The sequence below is a fragment of the Oryza glaberrima genome, chromosome 2 (genome assembly GCF_000147395.1).
Source record: "Oryza glaberrima chromosome 2, OglaRS2, whole genome shotgun sequence".
In the NCBI taxonomy this organism is placed as follows: Eukaryota; Viridiplantae; Streptophyta; class Magnoliopsida; order Poales; family Poaceae; genus Oryza; species Oryza glaberrima.
The window spans coordinates 29,382,245-29,406,675 of NC_068327.1; the positions used below are offsets into that span (position 1 = coordinate 29,382,245).

The 24,431-nt window shown below is 41.5% G+C and overlaps 3 protein-coding genes and 1 long non-coding RNA gene across 8 annotated transcripts; 2 read left to right on the forward strand and 2 right to left on the reverse strand.

The window, feature by feature from the left end:
• Nucleotides 1-2,790: 2,790 nt before the first annotated feature.
• Nucleotides 2,791-5,839, forward strand: LOC127764594 (organelle RRM domain-containing protein 1, chloroplastic). The gene is made up of 9 exons (XM_052289489.1): nucleotides 2,791-3,164; nucleotides 3,238-3,335; nucleotides 3,504-3,750; nucleotides 3,837-3,934; nucleotides 4,058-4,123; nucleotides 4,598-4,666; nucleotides 5,134-5,202; nucleotides 5,295-5,401; nucleotides 5,495-5,839. Exons 1-9 carry the CDS (start codon nucleotides 2,842-2,844, stop codon nucleotides 5,615-5,617), a joined length of 1,200 nt encoding a protein of 399 aa, XP_052145449.1. The 5' UTR covers nucleotides 2,791-2,841; the 3' UTR covers nucleotides 5,618-5,839.
• A 71-nt stretch (nucleotides 5,840-5,910) lies between these two features.
• On the reverse strand, nucleotides 5,911-7,818 carry LOC127764592 (pentatricopeptide repeat-containing protein At3g22690-like). Its single transcript, XM_052289488.1, has one exon. It carries the CDS (start codon nucleotides 7,381-7,383, stop codon nucleotides 5,917-5,919), a length of 1,467 nt encoding a protein of 488 aa, XP_052145448.1. The 5' UTR covers nucleotides 7,384-7,818; the 3' UTR covers nucleotides 5,911-5,916.
• A 6,651-nt stretch (nucleotides 7,819-14,469) lies between these two features.
• On the forward strand, nucleotides 14,470-21,468 carry LOC127763081 (MADS-box transcription factor 57). Of its 2 annotated transcripts, none has more exons than XM_052287668.1 (8): nucleotides 14,470-15,071; nucleotides 16,265-16,340; nucleotides 19,094-19,155; nucleotides 19,591-19,690; nucleotides 19,779-19,820; nucleotides 19,920-20,003; nucleotides 20,087-20,250; nucleotides 20,335-21,468. In XM_052287668.1, exons 1-8 carry the CDS (start codon nucleotides 14,890-14,892, stop codon nucleotides 20,351-20,353), a joined length of 729 nt encoding a protein of 242 aa, XP_052143628.1. In that variant the 5' UTR covers nucleotides 14,470-14,889; the 3' UTR covers nucleotides 20,354-21,468. The 2 variants fall into 2 exon arrangements, with proteins under 2 accessions (XP_052143628.1, XP_052143629.1); XM_052287669.1 differs by having other exon boundaries at nucleotides 14,475-15,071; nucleotides 20,338-21,468.
• On the reverse strand, nucleotides 17,323-22,790 carry LOC127763082 (uncharacterized). 4 transcript variants are annotated; one of them, XR_008015670.1, is made up of 5 exons: nucleotides 22,438-22,790; nucleotides 21,760-21,821; nucleotides 19,510-19,633; nucleotides 17,721-19,172; nucleotides 17,323-17,629 (listed from the first exon to the last, which is right to left on the reverse strand). It is a non-coding gene; the product is annotated as an uncharacterized LOC127763082 (long non-coding RNA). The 4 variants fall into 4 exon arrangements; XR_008015669.1 differs by having other exon boundaries at nucleotides 21,744-21,821; XR_008015668.1 differs by lacking the exon at nucleotides 19,510-19,633 and having other exon boundaries at nucleotides 22,438-22,787.
• Between the last annotated feature and the right edge of the window lie 1,641 nt (nucleotides 22,791-24,431).

The following is a 24,431-nucleotide window of genomic DNA, read 5'->3' on the forward strand; positions in this document are numbered from 1 at the left end:
CCTAACCGTAATACCAAATATGATGCGTCCTTCAACTCCACAAACTAGTACAAATAAGATATCAAGGCGGTTTCGGCTAATGTGACATCTACGCGACGTTAACGTGGCTCAGAAAAATTGAGACCCACATATCAGTGAGTGTCCGGTTAAAAATAAAAAAAATAGCAGTGTCAGCAGCCAACCCATCTTTCTCCTATCTCTCCCCTCTTCCTTCTCTCTTCCCTATCTCTCTCTAGGCCAGGAGTGGGCGGCGGGCAACAGAGGCTAGGAGACGGGCAGCGGATGGCGGGCAAAGTTGCAGTGGCTATAGTGGGTTCGAAGGGCGGCGGTCATCCTCCTCTCTCCCTCTCTTCATCATCTCTTTATAGGTCGAGAGACTGGCAACGAGTGACGGGCAACAGAGGTCGAGAGGCGGGCGGTGGGTGACGAGTGGCAGATGTGCTTAGAGCTCCACCGCCATCACCGCCGTGGACAACCAGAAGTGAGAGCTCCACCTCCTCGAACCAGGACTAAAGTTCATGGGACACGTGGACCAGCACCAGTGTCATGGCGGCACGCGCGAGGCTTTCCATGGCACCTTGAAGGACCGGTCGGGGATGTCCCTATGGTGAAGGTGAGACACCACGTTGCATTGCTGCCCAAAGGAGGTGCTTGAATGGCTAGAGGGGCATGAACCAGGGGCTGACCCTGCAAAAGGCGTTGTTGAGCACCTCGTCATCGCGCCACTGCCCTTGTCTCGGAGGTGCAGTAGCAGCGCGATGGCACCGATGAGGGACTCCCCATAGAAGAAGCAGTGAGCGGTTGTTGACGAAAAAATCGAACACACCGGCCTAGGAGATCTGCTTAGCTTCTGTGCAGGTCCAAAGATTAATGAGATACGGATGTGCCAGTCAGTTTAATCCTGCAACTGACAAGATTTGCAAATGATAGATCAAACAGCCGATCGGCTGATAAGCCGATGGAGTAGTTCCAGCCGATAGTCAATAATAGCCGATGCCGATACCAGCCGATAGCGATAGGGTTTAAGCAATCGGCTATATGTCCAATGTAGATAATGATATAAACAATCGGCTGATGATAATATAATATAGCAATATAATCCAGTAGAAACCAATCGGCTAACAATATGAAATAGTAGAACAAATATTGATCCAAAGGTTAAAGCACACATCGGTTGGAGGTCCGATGTCATAAGATCCACAAGATTAGATTAAACAATGAAACCTTTGTTGCCATCGGCTAAATCCAACTTATATGTATACGCAATCCCTACAAGCTGATGCAACGTCTAAATAACTTATCGGCTAGCACCCCGATAAAACATTAGCATGAACCTATCGGCTTAACAAGACTTATATTATCAACAACAATCTAGTAGATCGAACCTAACCGATGCAGCATGAGATTGTATATGATAATCTAATACTCGATAAGCCGATAGATCTGTCTAATGTGACGGATATAACAAATCTATTTAGAACAACATTATGATTGTAGAGATATATCGGCTAAGACAGGAGATCAGACCTAACCGAGACAGTCCCAACTAAACCGATGCGTCTCTAAACACAATGCAATTAGAGATAGAATTGAGATATCAGGTAGGCAAATATATCAACCAAACCAGAGTGATCCAAGAGATCGAATCGATGCAGCCTTGAACAACACCAACGTAGCCGACAGATTCACCAGGGCCCGACAGAACGTAGGACTTACCCCTTCGCTGGAGATCGAAAGTCGATGCAGCCCTGCGTCAGGTGCCCAAGTTCCACCGGAAGATAAGTAAAAACCTCAAGGAAGAGGGTGGCGATGCGCCGAGAGTATTATTGATCGATAGATTGATAGATTACAATGACCCCGGGTGTAAAAAGATAAAGTCCTTATCGGACACTAAACACACTTTCCTAAAGATAAAAGGAAACTAACAAACTATGCCTAATTAATAGATAACTGTCATGTCGCATCCTTCTTGAACTCGAACTCTTCTAGATAAGCTTCCTTTGATTGATCCGACTCCACCAAGAACACGACATCGTGGCGACTTGACTCCCATCGGCTGATTCTAGAACTTTGAAGCCGACATTGACTCTAAACCGATGGTAACTTTGGGCTTACCAAATTTCACTGTTAACAGCGGTGCGTGGGTATTGAACACGGGAGGGGCGAACGCGGCCTCATAGTCCTCGAGCATGAGTACAATGTCTGTGTACGGTTTGTGGTCCTAGAGCCCTTTGGAGAAGCCATGCCAGGTGGTCGATGGTGGTGACAGTGAAACCGACCTTGGAGAGGTACACCACTGTGAGCTGCACCATCCAAATGGACTCCCCCGTAAAGCCGTCTACCACTCGCTTGGCCTCCATCGCTCTCTGCTCGCTCCCAGCCTAGAGAGGGATAGGGAAGAGAGGTTAGGAGGAGAGAGAGAGAGAGGAGAAGATGGGTATTACTATTTTTAACCGGACACTCATTGACACATGGGGTCTACGGTATTTTCTGACTAAGTACCACATCAATGCCATGTTAGCTGAAACCGCCACTCAAACCGTCTTGGGACTTTATTTGCATTGGTTTTGGGAGTTGAGGGACACATCATATCTGGGATTGCGGTTTAGGGATGAATAGTAGACTTGCGACAACTTGAGGGACCTAAGTGAACTTATTCCTTCCAATCAAGCACTTCCTGGTTAGGTGGGCCAAATATTAGGCCTGCTGGGCTTACGCCTCAACCGGCCCATTAGAATACGAGATATTTCGCTCGCGGCCCACGCGGTGCTCGTCGTCGTCTCCTGGCTAGCCGGTAACCAGCCACTCACGCAGACTCGAGGCCACCACTGGGAGGAGAAGATGGACGCCGCCCGCGCCTCCCTCCTCTTGGCCGGCGGCCTCGCCGTATCCACCTCCACCTCCGCCGTCGCCACTGCCGCCCAAACCGTCTCGATTCCTCACCTATCGCCGCACACCCGCCGAAGGCGACAGCGCCGCTTCCTCCGCCTGGCCTCCGCTGCGGCGTCGTCTCCCCCGCCGCTCCCCGCTGCTTCGGCGCAGCCGCATTGCTCTAGGTGGGTCGTGGTGATGGAGAGACCCCCCGCGCCAGCGGGAGGCGGCGAGGTGTCCCGTGCGGAGGCCGTCGACCACTACGTCGCCACACTGGCCAGGGTATTGGGGAGGTAAGTGGTGGGAGGCTGCTTTTTTTTTTTTTTGCCCCCTTGCGCACTTTCTGAGGTTGAAAGGATCGTGCAGCCAGGAGGAAGCACAGATGCGCATATACGATGCTTCGTGGGATGGGAGCTACGAGTTCAGCTGCGAGATCGACGATGAAGCGTCAAGGGACCTTGCGAGTATGTTGTTGAATCCTCGGTCAAGTCAATTGTGCACTTTAATGAGCTAACTTTGCCTCGTACAATTTTGCATGAAAATGTTTGAATTCTTGTGGTAGATGTTTTCTGCTACTCATATAACCTGAGCTTGTCATTTGTGTTAGTTGCTTATGCTCTTCCAATGTACAGAAATGCCCGGGGTATTAGCTGTTAAGCCAGATACGGATAAGGTTGATATGTCAGAGAAGGATAATCATGGCTCAGGCCTCTCAGCAGCTAACCTAGGAAATTTCAGTGATGCTGTTTCCAATCACTCTTCTTCTAGTGGGGAAAATGAGTTTTGGCTTGTGCGAATGGAGAAGCCTGGGGTTGAAGTTGTGACAAAGGCACAAATGGTGGATCATTATACCCAAACCCTCATGAAAGTGTTGGGGAAGTATGTAGCCTCATCATCAACCTTGCTTCTATTTTGCTATATATGCCCTGTGGATGATACAGCTGTTCTTTCTTCCCAATTTCTAGTGAAAAGGATGCACAAGTCAGCATATATCACATTTCATGGGAGAGGAATTATGGCTTCTGCTGTCACATTGACGAAGAATGTGCAAAGGAGCTAGCTGGTGAGCAACTTTTGTTGTCCACTCCTTAATATGCATATTATATGACTATTCTATTTCTAAATTTCTATAGGAAACTATATATTATTTATTTAGACGCGCTGACATTATAAGTTTGCACACCAGATGTTTCTGGAGTGTTATCTGTTCAACCGGACACAAATTTTGGATCCGACAACAAAAATTACAAAGGTTTGACTATTGTATTCTGTTTCTCATTTCATATATTTATATTTATATTGTAGTCCTGAATCCTATCATCAAAATTGTGCCTTTTTGAATGTCATGTGCCACATCAATGCCTTGATTTTTGTTCCAACGTTATTTTTTTCTGAAATGAATCATTCCAATAATATATTTCCTGCTAAGAAGCAAAATGCTTTGTTCCCGACTCCTAGCCACCTAAGAGGGTGGCAAAAATACTACTTTATTCATGCCTCTAACCTGAACTAGAATGGTAGATATCCTATATCATTAAATTTTGATGCTACTGTTAAATATTCCTGGGGTCTTAATTTGGTATGAACATGTTGATTCTGTTACATCTTGTACTCACTGGCATATTCTCCCCTGAAAACATACCTAGTAGGCCTTGCAGGTAGTGTATTCATTCATAGTGCTAAGGAATAATGAATAAAACACCCACATCGCTTTTTATGATTTCAGGTGATGACAGCTTCAAATCGTCTGAAGCTACTCAGGCTGAAGTCAAAACTAAAAGGCTCTTTGTTACAGGTAAAGTCATCATGTACTACACATGAATTTCAGTGTGTTTATCTAATCATTTATCATTTACATGAGAATGCTATCTTCTTTGTCCTGGAGTAATATATTTTGTGTCCTCCCTATTGAATCGCTATGTTTTTATGCCCAATTTTTATTATTCAGTGGATAGGTAGGTAGTCTAAATTAGACAATAAGAACCTATGTGAGGGATAGTAGTTCTAAAATGTGAATGACTAAACCCCCACTGAGAAATATTGGTTAGATGCAAAGCATATGAAAATAAGTGTCTTCCATCAGATTTCAAGTGTAACAAGTCAGACGAGAATGGGAGATGAAAATCTTCTGTTGTTTTTGCTCTCATCTGTGAGACAAGCAACACTGCACAACAAAAGCATACACTGCAATAGAAGATCAGTTATATTTTAATCCTGTTTTACTTATTTTAAATCTGGTGTGATATTTCTAATTTCTGGCAGGTCTTTCATTTTATACATCTGAGAAAACTTTGCGGGCTGCCTTTGAGCCTTTTGGTGAACTAGTTGAAGGTTTGTTCTGCTAATACAGAAATGCTCGTACATCTCCATTCAGATCTTTTCGTTTGAGATATTGAGTTTGATCCATTATTAAATTATTACAGTGAAGATAATAATGGACAAGATATCAAAAAGATCAAAAGGGTATGCTTTCATAGAATACACCACAGAAGAAGCTGGAGGTGCTGCTCTGAAAGCAATGAACGGACAGGTAACCTGACAAAATTCTCTTTACTGGTAGGCTGGTAATATCTTCAAGACATTCATTTATCTCTCGAGCTTATATATACGCGTCAATTTACAGATAATAAATGGCTGGATGATAGTTGTCGATGTTGCTAAACATAGATCGAGGGACCGTCAACCCCCGTATAGTGCATCAGGTAGATCCAATCAAGTGCTTCGATCGCGTTATCATACTGGATGAACAAAGCATGACACCTAGAGATTAGACACAAGATTAGCAGTGAGTACGAAGTAGAAACCATAGTTTTCCGGTGGTGTTGTATTTTTGCGTGGCCTGCTATTCTAATGTTTCCAAGAGATGATAGCGGGCTACAGATTCCATAAGTTTAGTAATATCTAACATGTACTGGATTGATGCAATATCTTTTGATACTGCATTGGTAATATGAGCTTGAATAGATAATCTCATGTAACATATTTCTATCAACAAATAATGTGAAAAAAAGAGATGTGATTAATACAAACAGACAATTCCCTGAATTAAATTTCAGGAAGGGCAAGTGTTTCAGGTTCACTTCCAGCTGATACCAAATTAACTTTCAAATCTTCCAACATCTGATAGATATCTTCGCTTTCTGTGTGTAACTTGTCTGCACTGACAAAGGAATGTACACGACCATCTAACTCGATCCAGCTAAGCCCAGGCTGCTTCATTACCCCATACTCCTCCATCTTCCTCCTCGTTCTCTTCAAGTCTTCCCATTGTCCAGCTCGTGCATATGTGTTGGATAACAAGACATAGGAGCTGCCATGTCTTGGCTCTGCGTGTGCCAGCTTTCGAGCAGCAACCTCTGCCATCTCGACATTGCCATGGCTCTGACAGGCAGCTAGAAGTGAGCTCCAGATCACAAGACCCGGATCTTCCGGTAGACTGCTGGCGAGTTCGAAGGCTTCTTCCAAGAACCCGGCACGGCCGAGAAGATCTATCAAGCAACCATAGTGCTGCATCGTCGACTTGATGCCCATGCTCCTCATTAGGTTGAAGTACTTGAAGCCTTCGTTGACTAGGCCCCCATGGCTACAAGCATTCAGGACGGCCAAGAAGGTGACTCCGTTAGGCTCAATGCCCAATTGCCTCATCTCGGTGAACAATCTCAGCGCCATCCCTGGGTGACCATGTGCTGCGAAACCACCAATCACAGAGGTCCACTGCTCCACATTCTTGCTGGCGACACTTGAGAAGCACCGGAAGGCGTCGCCCATGCTTCCGCACCTTGTGTACATGTTGATCAGAGCAACACCAAGAGCACCATCCAGTGAGAACTCCCGCCGAATTACGTACCCGTGAGCGCACCTTCCAATTCCAAGCACACCCATATCGCGAACAGCTGATACAAAGCCGACCATCGTGGCCTCGTCCGGTGCCAAACCATAAACCACCGTCATCTCGGCAAACAAATCCACTGCCTCCTGAACCCAACCATGCCTCACAAAACCAGCAATGACAGTGTTCCAGGAAACCACGTTCCGCTCCGGCATTTCCACAAACACCTCCCAGGCAGCATCCAAGTCGCTGGCTCGCACAATCCCATCAAGAAGCACGTTCCACGACACCACCGTCTTCACCGGCATTCCATCGAACACCTTCCGCGCATCGCCCAGGCGGCCAAGCCGCACGTAGACACGCACAAGGGAGGTGGACGCGTAGACGCCGGAGACGGACGGCGGGTCGCCGGACTTGACGAGGAGGGCGTGGATCTGCTCGGCCTCGGCCGCTGCGGAGGGCAGCAGCCGCGCGCAGGCCGCGAGCGCGGGCACCAGCGCGGGGTTTGCGTGGAGGGCGCGGCCGTCGAGGTGGTGCCGGCGGAAGGCGCGGAGAGCGGCGTCCCCCGAGAACGCAGCGCGGCATCGGAGGGCGGCGCCATTCGAGGCCCGTTTGGAGAAGGGAGATTTCGGCGGGAGACCGGAAGTGGCGGGGGAGAGGAGCGAGCAACCCGAGGAGCTCATGGAAGAGATTATCTCTCATGCTCCGCTAGTATTGCGAAGGTGAAAAAAAATACAGTGCGGATCCAGCAGGTCGGATTCGTCAGCCGATTTTTGCAAAGATAATTCAAGCATGACCATAGCAGAGCAGTGACGGCAGCGCTGCCTGCTCGGGGAAGAAGAAGAGTAACGACGCTGATAAGGGGGCGGAAGGCTGAAGCGGTAGGCACGTATGTGGCCCAGTTCGGCACTTGGGCCATCTCTCATCTTCCCCACAGCTTGTCTTGGCCCAATACTATCAGCTCATTCGGCTAGGGCAGTGTACTAGGCTGCAGGAGTCGGGACGGGAGGCTTGCGATGCAAGCGGCGGCGGCGGCGGCCGGCGGGGGAACCAGTCGGGCAGGGAGGGCCCGGCAAAGCAGGCGGGGGCGGCGGGAGCACGGCACGACCATGGTGACTTCCGTCCGAGGCAGTTGGATGCAGCACTACCGATGTGAGTCTTGCTATATATTGCTACAGTGAGTAAGGCTGCGTTCTATACCTATCATGGTTCCCAACTTTCCTCCCTCGTTTTTCGCAAGCACGCTTTTTAAACTGCTAAACGGTGTGTTTTTTATAAAAAAATTTCTATAAGAAAGTTGCTAAAAAATCATATTAATTCATTTTTTTTAAAAAAATTAACAAATACTTAATTAATCACGCGCTAATCGCTGCTTCGTTTTCCGTGCCAGCCGAACACAGCCTAAATAGGGGCTGCTATTTTATACTCCCCTGTTCTAAAACATATTACATGGCTGACTTTTCGCATAAAGTTTAACCATTCATTTTATTTTATTTTAAGCTTTATGTGAAAAATCAAGGGTGTATACTTACCTAATTTTGTTTCAACTCTTAACGTACCTAAGAAAGACGAACCCCTGCCCTCCACCATTTAGTTAATGTGTATACTTACATCGTTATTTGGAGACCATTGTGAATCCTCTTTTCATGATACCTGAGCCTTTTGCTTCCATTAGTGCTATATCTTGTGTTTGTTTAAGTTTAGCCTATATTCACTACCAACTCCCCTATCTTCCCTATATGTTAGTTATGTGCGTTAGCCAGATCAACCGGAAAGGTACTTCATCAATATAAGAAGTTTTAGCGCTGAAAACAAGTATTAAGAAAGTTCTTGAAATTAGATAGGGAAGGTTGTAATTGGTTGAGAAGAGAAAGTAGGTGAATAAATTAAAAGGTGGAATATTGTGATTGGTCAAGAAGAGAATGTAGATAAAAAAGTTGTTATATTTTGAAACAAATTTTGAATACTATAAGTTATTATATTTTGAGACGGAGATTAGTTTCTCTTTTAAAAATGCAGTCATCCTACTTCCTTCTCCTTCTCATGTATGCAGGAGGTCATGCACTCCTTACTCAATCCACCCAACCCGACCAATCCCTAATTATATAGGTTTAGCCCTTGTTTTATCTTCAATTCACCCAACTACAAATTCTCAATTATAAGATCTTGCCCATCGTAAAGCAAAGGCATATTATTAGTTTGATAAAAAAACCGATGGTTAGTTTACCTATATTTTAGTGCCCTGTAATGTATGAATCCAACAGTGTACACGATACAAATATCATATTAATAAGGCTGAGTTCGGATGTGGTGTTGGGCTTGAATTTTGATGGCACGTGAAATGAGATAAACCATTAGCACATAATTAATTGAATATTAATTACTATAAATTTGAAATTATATTTATTTATATTTTTAAAAACTTCTCTATAGAAAAATTTTGCACGAAACAATACCATTTAACAGTTTCAGAAACATGCTTACGGATGACGAGAAAGTTGTTGTAGCTGGTTACTCTATCGATACCAAACTCTACTTAAATCAGAGTTGAACTTGTTTACCTAGTACCATATCTTGTATATCATTATCTACCTAGTACTTTGTTAAAATATCGATACATGATTACGTGAGTGACATTGTTTACATTGGTCTTGATACAGAAGAGGTCCACTACGCAACAACCGGAGCACAATAGTACATTTTTAGCAAAGGTAGAGTAGTGTAATTAACAAGTTACCACTACAATAATTATCATTATCTTGGTTCTATGAAGAGACCTTAATTGCAAAGCTACACACATGGCAATTCGCAAAAAGCAAGTGACCACCAGTGCTCCCGGTTGGCCACGGTGCCCTTGTCATCCATCCCAAGAACCTTTCCTGACAGGTGTTGTTTCATCATAAGGCAATCATTGACACTTGTCCGGCCACTTTGTGGATGAAAATGCGAGGCCACTTTTGCAGGCCAGGGAATGCATGGATCGCGTGGTCTCGATCGGCTTTGGTCCTTCGCTTTCCTCAAAGTAAAAAAACCTCGGAACTTGGAAATTAGAAAGGACATTGAGGTTAGCATCGAAGCGAGCACAAGTGCACTAGGATTGGTCCGGCTAACCATCGTACCACGTGGGCTCGCCAAACAAAAGAGAGGCAGCTCCGGAGCACAAAGCCGGTGTGTGATCTCCCGTCTGATATATAGTTCATGATGCATGAACATGCACGCAACATGCATGGATATTATCCAGTATTCCAGTACAGTATCACACATTGAGTCATCGAGAAGATAAAAGAAAAATATGGGCCTGATTGGTTTGGAGAGAGAGTTTAACCTTACTGAGATATCAGTAAGCCAAAATCTGGGTGTCGTCAAAATTTCAGTAAAAATTAAATCGGTAACCTTATTGAAGTATTCTTAAGCTAAAATGTCACTAGTACACAAAAGATTTTTGGACGCCGGCCCCGGTCGATTTCAGACGAATCATAAATGGCGTCGTCTGGCGACTGTATCCCACACGGGAAAATGCATTATCCCATGCGGGCGTTTTAATCCGACCGCACGGGATAATATCCTGTGCGGCTCCTTAAGAGGATCGCATGGAAAAATCAATTTTTGCGTGCGAGCATATTAAATAGATCGCATGCGAAAATACCTCTCCCTCTCACCCACTTCAAAATTTTCACTCCTCCTCTCCCTTCCTTTCCTTTTTTATTTTCACTCCTCTCTCTCTCTCCCTTCCCTCCTCTCTATCTCTTTTTCCATCTCTTTCTCTTCTCCTCTACTCTCCTCTCCACGGGACCGGACGGGCGCGACGACGAGCGGCTCGGCGGACGGCGTGGTGAGTGGTGAGGGCACGACGGCGAGGGGTGACGGCAACCAGCCTCCACCCGGATCTGGCGGCGGCGGCCGTCCCCTGCTCGGATCCGGCGGCGGCGGCCGTCCCCTGCTCGGATCCGGCGGCGGTGGCCGTCCCCCGCCCAGATCTGGCGGCGGTGGGCAGGCTCGACGGCGGCAGCTGGGAGCGGCGGGCTCGAGAGCGGCAGCTGGTCACGCCGACGGCGGCGCGACGACGACGGGAGCTGCAACGGGCGATTCTAGGGTTAGGGTTAGTTTTTTTTTATTTTTTGATTTTATTTTTTTTGCTGTTTTTTTTGTGCGTGCGGGCAGTATAACTTGACCGCACAGGATAATCGATTATCCCGTGCGGTTGGGCCGCCCGCACGCGAAAATTTTGATTTTCGTAGAGCCCTGGGTATAGATGGGCACTACCTCCGCACGGAAAATTAGATTTTGACCGCACGGAAAAATGAATTTTGTACTAGTGTATACAATTAATTTTACAAAGGTCGTTTAGGTTGACGTTTGATTTGATACCAGCTGGAGTACAAAAACATGTGTGTATTACGAACATTTTTTACATAATGTTTGTTTATCACTACCAAATTATGCCGGTAATGTCTCGAGCCAAAGTCCAAGTACAGAATACTCCAACGTTGAAGTATGAGCCCCGTAGCTAGACTAGCCATTGCTTCTCCACGAGACTACCAAGCACTGATCGGAGTGAATTCAAATTAAAGTACAAGTGAAGTATGAAAAAAAATACTTAAGTCTTTTTAGGAGTGGATATCTAGTAAACTAATGTACCACAAAATTTGTGAAGTTTGTGATAAAGAAAGTATTTGGTTAATGGAATGTGCAAGGGCCATGCCGCCCTTCCTTTTCCCCCAAACCCCAAATGATAAAGAACGGCATAGCAGTGTTGTTAATTTATTGATCATATAACGACATCTAAATTAATCTTTCCCCTCACCAAAAGCCCAGCCCCTGACAAAGTGCCTATATATTAACGTGCCAAAGCAATAGTAGCTACTTGAAATGGGCATAAACATCAGAAACCGTTTGTATTTGTAGAATCAGCGTACTACTATTATAAGATAGACACGTACGCCCTTTGTTACAAACTTACATGGGAGCACAATCTTTTAAGGAAAGAAATTAAAAGTAGTTCATGGCATGGTTATAATATGAGATAGCTATAGGCTGAAACGATGTCGACATCTCCCATGTTAGAATTAGACCCTCCCATGTTGCCAAGGGACGCATCCTCATGATGTGTCTGTGCAGGTAAGCAACAGACAAGAGCTGGCTAAACATATTCTGAAATCTTATAAGGTGATTGTACTTTTATATGCCCACCTTTTCAATATATAATGAATAGTATCATATTACTACAAGAGCGGATTTCCAAACCAATGGGCAAACTAATTGTGCAATGGCTCCGTTTTTATATATATAATGACCATATATACATGTCACTGACATACATGTACAGTTTCAATGATTTAGGTCATGGTCTGTAATTATATATATCAACAAGCTAGAAAGCAAAACACCCACGTCAAAAACTTTCCCATAAGAAATTTCATTATAAAAAGACGAATGATGAGAAGGCATTTCTAAACCTATGTTCAGATTGGTCCAATTAAACCACTCAAAGATTCTTGTACGGTGCATGATAAAAAAAACTAAGTATGTAAGCCCTTGAGCATATTTTTATAGTTTGATGGATAATAAGCATCCTAGGATGCCTTATGTCTATAGAGACCTTAATAAAACTCAACATATCAATTGAACTGACAAAGGCGCATTATAGATTTTGGATTTAACGAAGTCTTAACCTTAGCTATATTTTGCATATGTAGCCTACACATATTTGATAAAAAATTGCCTCTAGCTGCTGCTGCTCATCTTGAGATGATTTCTGGTATATATATAATATCAAGTTCTTAATATCTGATCAATCTTGCAATAATCCTGATCATTAAGTTCCATGTAAACACTTGTCTGGTGTAGATTGGAGCCTCTCCTAAAATCCCATATGTTAATTTTAGGCCTTGTTTAGTTCCCAATTTTTTTTCCCAAAAACGCCACATCGAATCTTTGGACACATGTATGGAGTATTAAATATAGATAAAATGAAAAAACTAATTGCGCATTTTGCATGGAAATCACGAGACGAATCTTTTGAGACTAATTAGTCTATGATTAACCATAAGTGTTACAGTAACCCGCATATGCTAATGACGGATTAATTAGGCTAATAAATTCGTCTCACGGTTTCCAGGCGAGTTATGAAATTAGTTTTTTCATTCGTGTCCGAAAACCCCTTCCGATATCCAGTCAAACGTCCGATGTGACACCAAAAAATTTTCTTTTCGCAAACTAAACAAGGCCTTAACATGCTAGAAATTTAGAAAATTCCACATTAATTGACTATAATCCATCCTAAATATTCATCCATGGCATCTAGGAAGAGATCAATAATGATGTTGACAACCAAATTCGGCACCAGATTGATTCTATTCATAAATTGCAGAATTAAGAGCCATTTTCGTAGAAGGCTGTGGTTAATTAGACCGCGGTGCATATGCCGGTTTGATCAGGACCATGGCAGTCTGATGGCCAATCTGATTGGCGTGGAGCATGCGGCCTAACCGGCAAACTCCAAGTCCGATAGAGTCTCATGTTCTTCTGCTTGTTTGAGATTTTTTTAGTCCTAATACATCCCAGGACCTACTTACATTACGAGAATTCAGAATTTGCTTGGTGGCCATCTAATCTCTTTGGCGGTTCCACATCACCTAAGGTAAAGTGTATTCTTATCGGTCTAGACTGCCAAGGTTATATTTCTTGACTATTCGAAAGTTTAATATTCTCCGTAGTTTTCTTGGCGGTTAGACCGCCAATAAAATTTTCCCTCACGGTTAGCAGCCAAGAAACCTGGATTTTCCTGTCACTCTAGACTTGGCGGTTGGATGTCAAAATATATTATCTTAGTGGTTTTCATGCTATCCTTGGTGGTTTTTGGCCGCGAAGAAAATTCTGAATTCTTGTAGTGTTGGGACGTGGATAGGCTTTGTTTATGTAAGATCAACCCCTTTATAAGAGCTATAACTAATTCATCGAGACAACCAGCACACAATCAATCAAAGAATCGTTCTTATACCCTTTTTCTTTACTTCTACCCCTTTAACCCTAGTTCATCCATCTTCATCAATTTGCATTGAAAGCCATCCACTTTTTACGGCGAGAGTACGAAATCTTTTAGAGGTTTGTCCCAAAAATCTTCCGTTCCGTCCATGATATGGTTGTTTATCCCCAAATTAATCTAAATTGGTTCTGCTAGCCTATTTTGATTCTATCACCGCCAAGATCAGAAGCCACATCATCTACTTTGGGCAATGGTTCAAGATCAAGAGGCACCACTACTTCATCTACATCAACAATACCGGAGGCTCGATCAGTTTGTGTGTCGTCAAATAGTCTTTTGTAACACGTATATGGCTCCAGCATGGATTCATGTCCAGCTAATTATTGCAAGCAAAATGAGATGTGTTGAGTCCTTTCCTATCACTTACATGACACTATACATATTAATTTTTAGCTTATATGCAATTCTATAGCCAGTATTATGAATGGGGAGTGGTACCTATTTTGAGCAAACGATGAGGTGTACAATATCGTACTGGAAAATGTAAAATGTACTTATCATGAGCTGTAGCCGCACTCATAACCAATCAATAACTGGCACAAGGAAAGCCATGGAACATCTTTACATGGTCTTTCTTGCGGCATGGTTTTAAAGTAGCAAATTCGTGCTACCGTATATGAACATGTGACCGTGACACAAAATCAAGAAATCCAGAATGAACATGGATCCTAAGCACATGACCTCACCGATCGATCACCACCAAAGCCTTTTTCCATTTGTGTGGCAACAATAATTAAAGTTTTGTATAGTTTAGTACATGGCGCCGGCGGGTAATTAAGCTGCAGCCACCTGCATCCGATCCATTCGTGCATATAACCTAACCACCCATTTCGCCTTCTCTCCACTCTCTCTCCTCTCCCTCTCTCTCTCTCTCTCTCTCTCTCTCTCTCTCGGGGTATTGCAAGATAGTAGCTAATTAACCAGCCTTTGGCCTTCAGTTTCCCCATCGGTTCATCAGAGCACGCCTTCAATTTCCTAATCAATCTCCCATATAATTCCCCTTAGCTTGTATGCCTATCATTAGTACTTCTTGTGTTGTGTTGTCTTCTTGCCTTCTTTGAGCTAGAGCTAGCTAGGTTTGTGACCTGCTGTACGTGCGTGTGTTAATTAGATAGATGTCTTAGATCTGGGAGAGAGCGAGGAGATGGGGAGGGGGAAGATAGTGATAAGGAGGATAGACAACTCGACGAGCAGGCAGGTGACGTTCTCGAAGCGTCGGAATGGGCTTCTGAAGAAGGCGAAGGAGCTATCCATCCTCTGCGATGCGGAGGTCGGCCTTGTCGTCTTCTCCAGCACCGGCAGGCTCTATGAGTTCTCCAGCACCAAGTAAGCAATCCATCGGATTTATAAGTATATATGTATATTTCCCCTAATTTAATTGTAGTTTCCTTAGTTGTTCTCGGATCTGCTTTGAAGTCTCCTTTTGTTCTTGATTTATTTTTGAAAGAACTCTCCTTGTTCTTTCACTTGATAGGTATATATATCTGGTTCTGGTAATCTTTCATCCTTTTAAGTTTGAGACGTTTTTATCAACAAAATGACCCAAGTATATGTCTGATCAGCTTTTCATCCTTTCAAGTTTTGAGGCATTTTTATCAACAAAAAGACCCAAGCTAAGCATATATGTATGCATGGCTATTAGTCATTCTTGTGATCTTTTAGTAAGCTATAGCTACATAGCAATCAATATGTATGCATATAGTGTCAGTTTAATTGTGATATTTTCCCTCCGTTCTCGAAAACAATTGACACTTGGCACTACTAAGTTTTGATCACTCCTTTTCTTTCAAAAAATTTATAAACACTTAAAATATGTTATATTATTAAAGTATGTAGCGTAGAAAATATAACCATACAACTTCCATTCATCATCATATAATTATTTAAAAGTAATTTGTGATCAAAGTAACAGCCGTAGTACTCAACCGTGTCAACCAAGTCAGTTATTCAAGAACTGAGGGAGTATAAATATTGAATGCAAAATTAATATGAAAATTTTTTCTTCTGCTATATATCCTTTTTCAGCGTACGTATGTTCACTCTTCTGAATTGATTACAACTTAGAAACTCAAGGTGGATATATAGCGAAGAAATATTAACATGTTAACGTTTAATAAAATTAGATGAATTTGTTCTCTTTTTTTTTTGTTTCAAGTGATGTTGATTTGTACCAAAATCAGATGGCATGTGTCCTAACACAACCTTTGCTCCTAGTTTATCACGGTCAAACTTATTAATTAAAGAGATTTAGCATGCAATCTTGACAATCAAATCTTTACAGAGAATGGCATTTCTATATATGAAGCCTTACATGCATGTGCATAAATATTTTTTTGGAGCTAGAGTGTGGTAGCTTTACGTGCCACTGCATCAAAGGCAGATAGATATTTCCAGATTTTTAAATATCTATTTATCTGTGTGTTTTGTCTAAGTAAATTGAAGGTTTTTTAATATAAGCTGTATGTTTTAGCTAAAAATGAAACAATTGACTCAACCATTTGGCTTTACTTGCATGCTAGCATGAAAACTGTGATAGACCGGTATACCAACGCAAAGGAGGAGCTACTTGGCGGGAATGCAACTTCAGAAATTAAGGTATGGTTAAGAAGATAAGCTATCTTGTTAATTGTTACTATACGAGAACACGCATGTGATCTTGATCTGACGACCAATGACAGCTTTTAGTCTCTTTAAGATTGATTTTATAAATAAGATGCTGATTGGCCAACTAGTTAAAGTGCTGAATGCACTGTGTTCTCATGCATGCATGCAGCTGGGCATGGTGCACTGCTCACGCTGAAGAATATAGTGAGAAATTATTTCTGAACCCCTCTGGCTGATGGAGGCATGCAGCAGGGGTTGTTACTGAATTACATACACATTGTTTACTGTATATATAGACGCAAACCTTTTTATAAAAAAAATTCATGAGAATTTTAGATGTTATCATTTCTAGGAGTTTTTTTTCTATATAGTCCTTTTTAAATCAAAATAATGAATTATATGAAATCTTACAAAATTCCTATGGAATGTCTTTTTCTCGTATAAGTTTTGGAGGAATTCTTGTGTTTTTCCAACGGCATAATCAAACGGTCATTTATATATTTTTTATGTGTTTTGTAATCATCTGTTTTACACTTACACTTGCATTTCTGTGATTCAAAGCGCCCTCAACATTTTCCTACCTTCTCCTTCCAGATGCCATATATAAAAAACTGATGCGTGTTGTGCCTAATGCTGATAGTACCAACTCCTATAACTGGAGAACTCCAGCAAACTCCCCTCAAAGGAGCTGAATATGCGCACAATATATGCGCACAATCCGATAGTACAGAATCTTCTGAACTTGAGGTTGGCAAGAGCTGCAAGCCACGCATGGGCCAAAGGGGGCAGATTGCTGCAGGTTCCTAGATTAGGACACTGGGCCCAACCATAATCTAACTAAGCCCCTGCAAACTCCTCAATTATCAAGCGTGTTCTGGAGCAGGAAGAAGCACTAGTCGATCTCCCTCGGTTAATGCATCAACAGTAATGCATAGGACGAAAGTAACCGAGCAATTCGTAATCTCAACATAAGCAAAAACAAGCATACTTTAAACAAGATAAAACAGTGTACAATACAAGAGCTTGCAGAGTATTGTATAGGCAGGAGAAGCATTTGATGGTAGTGCAATATAATGCTGCACAAGTTGCTTGAAAATAACATGCTCAAGTCTTAATTTCTCAGTAATTAACTTTCTTCATAGTGGCCACACTGGTACTCACTCCCGTTACTCCACTACTTAGCTTCTCACGTTTTCATGAACCACACACTTCATCAGCATCTGAGGGCATCAGGGCAGGCCAACCTCAAGTTTGCAAATGATGGAAAATCCATGCACATCCTGACATCGAACGTTCAGCCAAAGAAGCGTATGAAGATCATACGGCGATTCGTGAAAAAAAAAAGGGGGCAGATTATAGGTGCATACGTACCTTTTGGCACGATAAGGACTTCGCTGATTGCATTGGTCCAAGATACAGCGCAGTAATTTCGCTGCATCTTATGACAACCACAAACTCAGAAAACAACACCCAACACATACTGAACCTGTCTGAGTATCTAACATCCATATTTCAGAGGGGGGCAAACTTACTCGGTATATTTATGCATTATGTGGCAACTTGGAGGTTAAAAACAGTTGGAGACTCGAAAGGAAATCTAAAAACTGTTAGAAAATGGTTTTCTAAATAACAGATGCCAATAGCGTAAGCAGAATGGCTGTAAAGCAACAAAGCCAGAACAACAAGGATACATAGCAAACCAAGTGATATTAACAGTTAAAAGTACCGTTGTTGCTCAATTGACCAGTAAACTCGACAGACAATTGTAAACATAAAAAATATATATCTTAAGAAACAAACCGTCTACGCATAAAAATTTCACTGCTGCTGATGGTATGATATTCATGTTACTGAATCATGGGGGAATATGAAGTGATATTTTCAGGAGTACTAGCTTATGTACTCCTTTATGAATTTCATTTCCATGTCATCATTTATTTAATGTTTATTCTTTCTATATGTTAAGGAAAAGGTCAAAACAAGCATCCACACCTACATGGTCTCAAAGAACTGTAGTACATAGCATGCCCCCACAGAGATCCTTCTCTTTCCCTCTATTTTGGGTTCAAAAATGCCATCGCTCATGAAAAATACAAAAAGATACCAAGCACCAAAAAGGGATAAATCTGATTTGCCTTGAGTTTACATTGGAGACTGTACTCATCATTACTACAGTATAACTGTTATATCAACAAAATGGTTGAAAACAAAGTCCTGATTAAAGACACAATTATACATAAGTACCTCCTATGTCTATGCGTAAGTTTTGTGCCAACAAAGTGATCAGCAGTTATGCATTATGCACTCCAATGGCCAGTCCATAATACAGATCAGCAAGGTTATGTCTAGATTTTTTTTTTCCTTAGAACACAGGGAAGTTCAGTGTGCAAAATTTTCAGCTAGGAGTTTAGGACCAAAGGTTTAAAAGTCTAATGATGATGAAACAACCAAGCTACTGGAGCACTAGACAAAAACAAGTGTCAGCTGAATTGACAAGTTGGTCCAAATTAATCTAGAATAATAAGCACTGAAGACTGAACAACTATAACACTCTGATGCACTTGTGCTACGCATATCCCACATCTTGAGATATTGGAACTATGTGAATCAGATAGCATTTTACCTCATCTCAAATGCATATGTGATTGAGTTGTGTGTGATTTTTGGCAACATACTGCGTTTCTAGATTAATCATATGTATATAGTTCAAGGAAACTGACATGATTTTCTTTTTTTGCTGATAGATTTGGCAGAGGGAGGCAGCAAGCTTGAGGCAGCAACTGCACAACTTGCAAGAAAGCCACAAGTAATCATCTAATGATTCTGCAATGGAAATAGATCATACATTAATATAAAATTCATCAAGAAAGTAGTTTATCAACAATTTAAATGCCACATGGAATTGTATAAGAACCACCAAAAGATGCTTAAATACTTGAAGGAAAACTTTAGGAATATAATCAGAATATTCACTGTCAGATTTATCAAGAAAGTAGTTTATCAACAAGTTAAATGTCACATGGAATTGTATAAGAACCACCAAAAGATGCTTAAATACTTGAAGGAAAATTTTAGGAATATAATTAGAATATTCACTGTCAGATTTATTTTAATAGTATTCCTAAGTTTCTTTAACAAATAAGTTTGGCCTGTCTCAAACCATGTCGACAGAAGAGAGCTGTAGTGGCATATAGATTGGGACTTCTTGAACTGCTGAGATTACTCTTTTGCATGGTTGTAGGCAACTGATGGGTGAGGAGCTTTCTGGCCTAGGTGTTAGAGACCTACAAGGTTTAGAGAATAGGCTTGAAATAAGTCTACGTAATATCAGAATGAGAAAGGTTATATTCCTTGTGCTCTTCAATATCTGTATTTTTGCTTTTGATTTGCTATAGGCTAATGATGATACAGTAAACACCTATCAAACAGGACAATCTTTTGAAAAGTGAAATCGAGGAGTTACATGTGAAGGTTTACCCCTTGCACTTAATGTCATTTCATTATTTCAATGCAAAAGAACATGCATGGAATATTGTGAAGTTTGTGTACTAAATATTAACTTTACTTCAGGGAAGCCTAATTCACCAGGAAAACATCGAACTTTCTAGAAGCCTAAATGTCATGTCGCAACAAAAATTGGAACTGTATAACAAGGTTCGATGAAAAATTCTCTTAGAAACTTGTGACTACATGTTAACGCATTATCCCAAGCAACTAAAGGAACAACTTGATTTCAGCTTCAGGCCTGTGAACAGAGAGGTGCCACAGATGCAAATGAAAGTTCCAGCACTCCATACAGCTTTCGTATCATACAAAATGCTAATATGCCTCCTAGTCTTGAATTGAGCCAATCACAGCAAAGAGAAGGGGAGTGCAGCAAAACAGCTGCTCCAGAACTGGGGTAAGTATTTCTTATCTAGAATACATAAATTGCATTACTCAAAGAAGGGGAAGCTCAATCAAGCACGTATGTTTTCATATGTAGCAGACTTCATCTGCCTTAAGACTATGCCGTACAAGCTGGACGATAAGTGATCAATTTCAAACAAGCACAAAGCCTTTCAGATGCAAGTAGTATTTTGGTGATAGCTGAGACAATAAAAAAGCGTACAGACTACAGACTGGACAGATTATGTTGTCGGATGCTCATGTAATGACTGTGGTGTAATAAGAAATACGTAGTATAAGTTTGTAACCCTGCTTACTCTCTATTGCTTTCTAGAAAAGCTCAACCAAAACTCTGAAAAGTCTTTGGACTGAAAAGGTTGTAACAATGTTTACCAGGAAGGTGCTTTGGTGATGAAAAAAGAGTTGTCACTATGCCTAAGAAGGAAGGGGTGCGAGCTACTGGCGAAAACTGTTATGTATTGCACATGGTGAATAATGGCTGTTGAACATGTCTACTCAGACTTAACAGTCAGCCCTTACTCATGGCTGTTCAAGTGGTGTTACAGATGAAGGTGCATCCAACCCAATTCAAAGCAGCAACACTCATACTGGTGCTGCAAATACCGTGTATGCTAGAGAGAGGTGGTTGGATAGAAGGCCCATGTATCATGTCATGCTGTTGAGCCCACCTAAAAATCAGAATAAAGTGCAACGGTCCGTAGTGATGGAGAGGTCTTAACATGTGTTTGATTTGCCTCCATTCTCAACCATACCAAAATTTTGGCAAGTATAATGTAATTTGGCTACCATTTGGTTTGTTGCAAAAAAAATTGGCAATATGTATTGGTTTGTATCTAATTGGCCTTAAACCAAACAACAAGGTAACTCTATCAAATTTCGGCAATAAACCAAACACCCTAACTTTCACCAAAATTATGGCAATGCCCATATTTTGGTAAGGTTTACATAGGCTATAGAGCAACCAAACCCTTAAACCTAAAGATATCGTGTTCAAAATGATAACATCAATTATTATCTGAGAACCATTTAGCTATATTCTAGGAGAAACTAAAACCCTCACATTCCTTTGCTTAAAAATTTCTGCAGTATGCCAACTTTGAGACGCTAGATCATTGATTCACAATTTCACGTGTCGCAACATTTATTATTAGTAGTATTCTACTGCAAGTCTGCAACTAAGAAATAAATCTTCTGTTAAACATGAACGGCTCCTGATGCAATACACTGGAGTTAACCACTAAAATCTCAGCAATTGAAAGTTCCACTTAGAAAAGCCCATACCACATTAAAATGGTAATGCCTGTATTTAATTGATTTTGAATTAAAAGTGGTGCTATCAACTTTGAGTTCCAAAACTAATTATTTCCAAAGAAAAAGGTAATTCAATAATTACCATCACTTGGTATAGATTGGTCTTCTGTGACAGAACCACGGAAGAATTACACAATACATATAAGAATGAGCTACATGAGTTTACTGTCTTACTTGTGAGAGGTCTTACTTGTGCCTTTCTTGCAAGTAATGCGGTTGTTGCCTCATGCTTGGTGCCACCATGTGCAATAACTAGTCAAGCAAAATATAAAAATATATATATATTTGAGAAATGCACATTGAGTGACCTACAAAGCAATAAGCACAGAACATAGCGTAGCTGCTACTTGAAAATTGAATCAGTCATAAAAAAATAATTGCCTATGCTCGAATGGATTCTAGAATGTCGATAAACGGCACAATGCTAAATACTTTAATGGGTCATCAGCATGAGGCAAATTCAGCTAACAAAATGGAGCATGCAAACTGGCCAATCTCAGTTAGTTTATTTCTTTTCCCAGAATACAATACTGGATCAAATCAGATATTTGAGTACGAACTATGATTCCGAAACAGATATCTGCAGTGCGGACTTACAGTTTGTAAGATCTGAAGGAATCTAGCAAATCATCTACAAATGTCGTTAGAAACAACCCGAGGTTTCCAACCCCTTGAAGCCCGGAATCCCCCCTACTCCCCCATGATAATCCAAACGCGAAACCCTAGAAAACCAGACCCCCAGATCTCCCAACGAGCTCATGATCACCGTAACGCAAACCACGCCACACACGAAATCCAAACAAACGAAACCGAGATCTAGCTGCAGCAGAAGAAGCAGAATGGGGGGTCTAGAAACTTCTCTCCGTACCTCGAATCCGCCGCGGGTTCCAGCCATGGTGCGGCAAGGGTGTGGGCGACTGCGACTGCGACTGCGACCGCGAGCGATGAAGCGACGGGTGGGAGGCCGGCGCACTTTAAAACGGGGGCGGAGAAGGGTCTAGAAGGATCGAATCGATGTTTCCAGAATTCCAAGTGGGGGGTAGAAAAGGCAGGAAAATTGGCGTAGTGGAGTTCGGCTTTTTTGGCGAAGGGGACGAGAGGAGGGAGGGAACGGAGCGCGGCGAAAGGGATTAGGAGGGGAAGATTTGGGTTAAGCGGGGATTAGTTTAATTACGTCGCGGGGAGAGGGTTGTGGCCGCGCAGGCGGCCACGTCGGCCCGGGCGGATTTTAAATGGAACAGGTGTCGGATGCGTAGCGTGGAAAGAGAGATCTGTGCTCGTTAATCAATTCGGGTGTAACTTTTGTAATGTTGTCCTGGTGAAGGGGACTCTGAACTGATGAGGGGAATAGAAAGTTCCAGAACATCTAAGAATGCGTGTAAAAAACAATGGATTCTACTCTCGAAAGTTCGAGAACATATGGACATGAAATAATGTGGAATGACGAATCGTCGAATAAACTTGCCGCACTCGGGTTTAGTCGAATCAGCTGCTCCAATAACAAGGCCCGTTTAAGTTGGTGAATGAAAATTTTTTTTTGTCACATCGGACGTTTGATCGGACGTTGGAAGTGATTTTTGGACACGAATGAAAAAACTAATTTCATAACTCGTTTGGAAACTGTTAAATAAATCTTTTGAGCCTAATTAAACCGTCATTAGCACATGTGAATTACCGTAGCACTTTATAGCTAATCATGGACTAATTAGGCTCAAAAGATTCATCTCGCGATTTACATGCAAACTGTGCATTAGTTTTTCTTTTTATATATATTTAATGCTCTATACATGTGTCAAAGATTCGATGTGATGTTTTTGCGAAAAGTTTTTGGGGAACTAAACAGGGCCGCAATGCGTCGTTTGGCTGTGGAACTTGAAAAAAATGCCCGTGTGTTGCAATGAGTGAAAGCTATTTTAATTTTATTATTGCTATACGGTTTAGCTAAAATGAAATTTACCATGTGAATTCACTTGAATATATATATATATATATATATATATATATATATATATATATATATATATATATATATATATATATATATATATATATATATAGGACACCCGGATGGGGCTCCATGGAGTATGGGCTCCAATGTTGTGAGCCGTAGGATCGCTGATGATCGGTTTGAACATTTGGGTATATTAGCTTAACGGGCATACACCCATTTAGAATGCAACAGTTAATAGTGAATTTGAATTTCATATATTTCAACGTAATTATACATAGTAAATACATTGAATTAATATGTTTCTATGCATGCATGCAATGCGCATGAGACAATTTCCATAATTGCGTAAAGTTCAAAATGGAAACATTCAATGCCGTGCAATTGGAAACAATATCCTGGAAATATGGAAACTCACTTTCTTCACAGTGTGGTTTGAATAAATGGCAATATATGTATGAAATCATGGAAAGCGCGCATTTTGGAATATGGAAACTAAGTATATGGAAAAATGAAAGCATTTTTTAAAGTAAGTGTCTAATAATAAATACTGATCCTCGGTATTTGGCAACATGGAAACTACTTATTTGGAAATATGATTTGCTTGTGTATACTACATATTGCAGTTGGGTATATGGTAATGTATCCGAACCTATTTTTTCCATTTATGACATCATTAATTTAGCTATTCGAGGCACAAAATTATGCAGTATGGGTCACTTTCCATGTTTAGGCACAAAATATATATGCATGGCTTTTATGTATCAGACGAGAGTGGCACATATTTCAGTGCATATAGTTTGACATATACCCAAATATTAGGTATGAACGCAAATATTGGGTATGAAAGGAAAAAAATAGGTATAATTAGGTATAATTACGCAAATATTGGGTATAATTATGTTTATGATAGA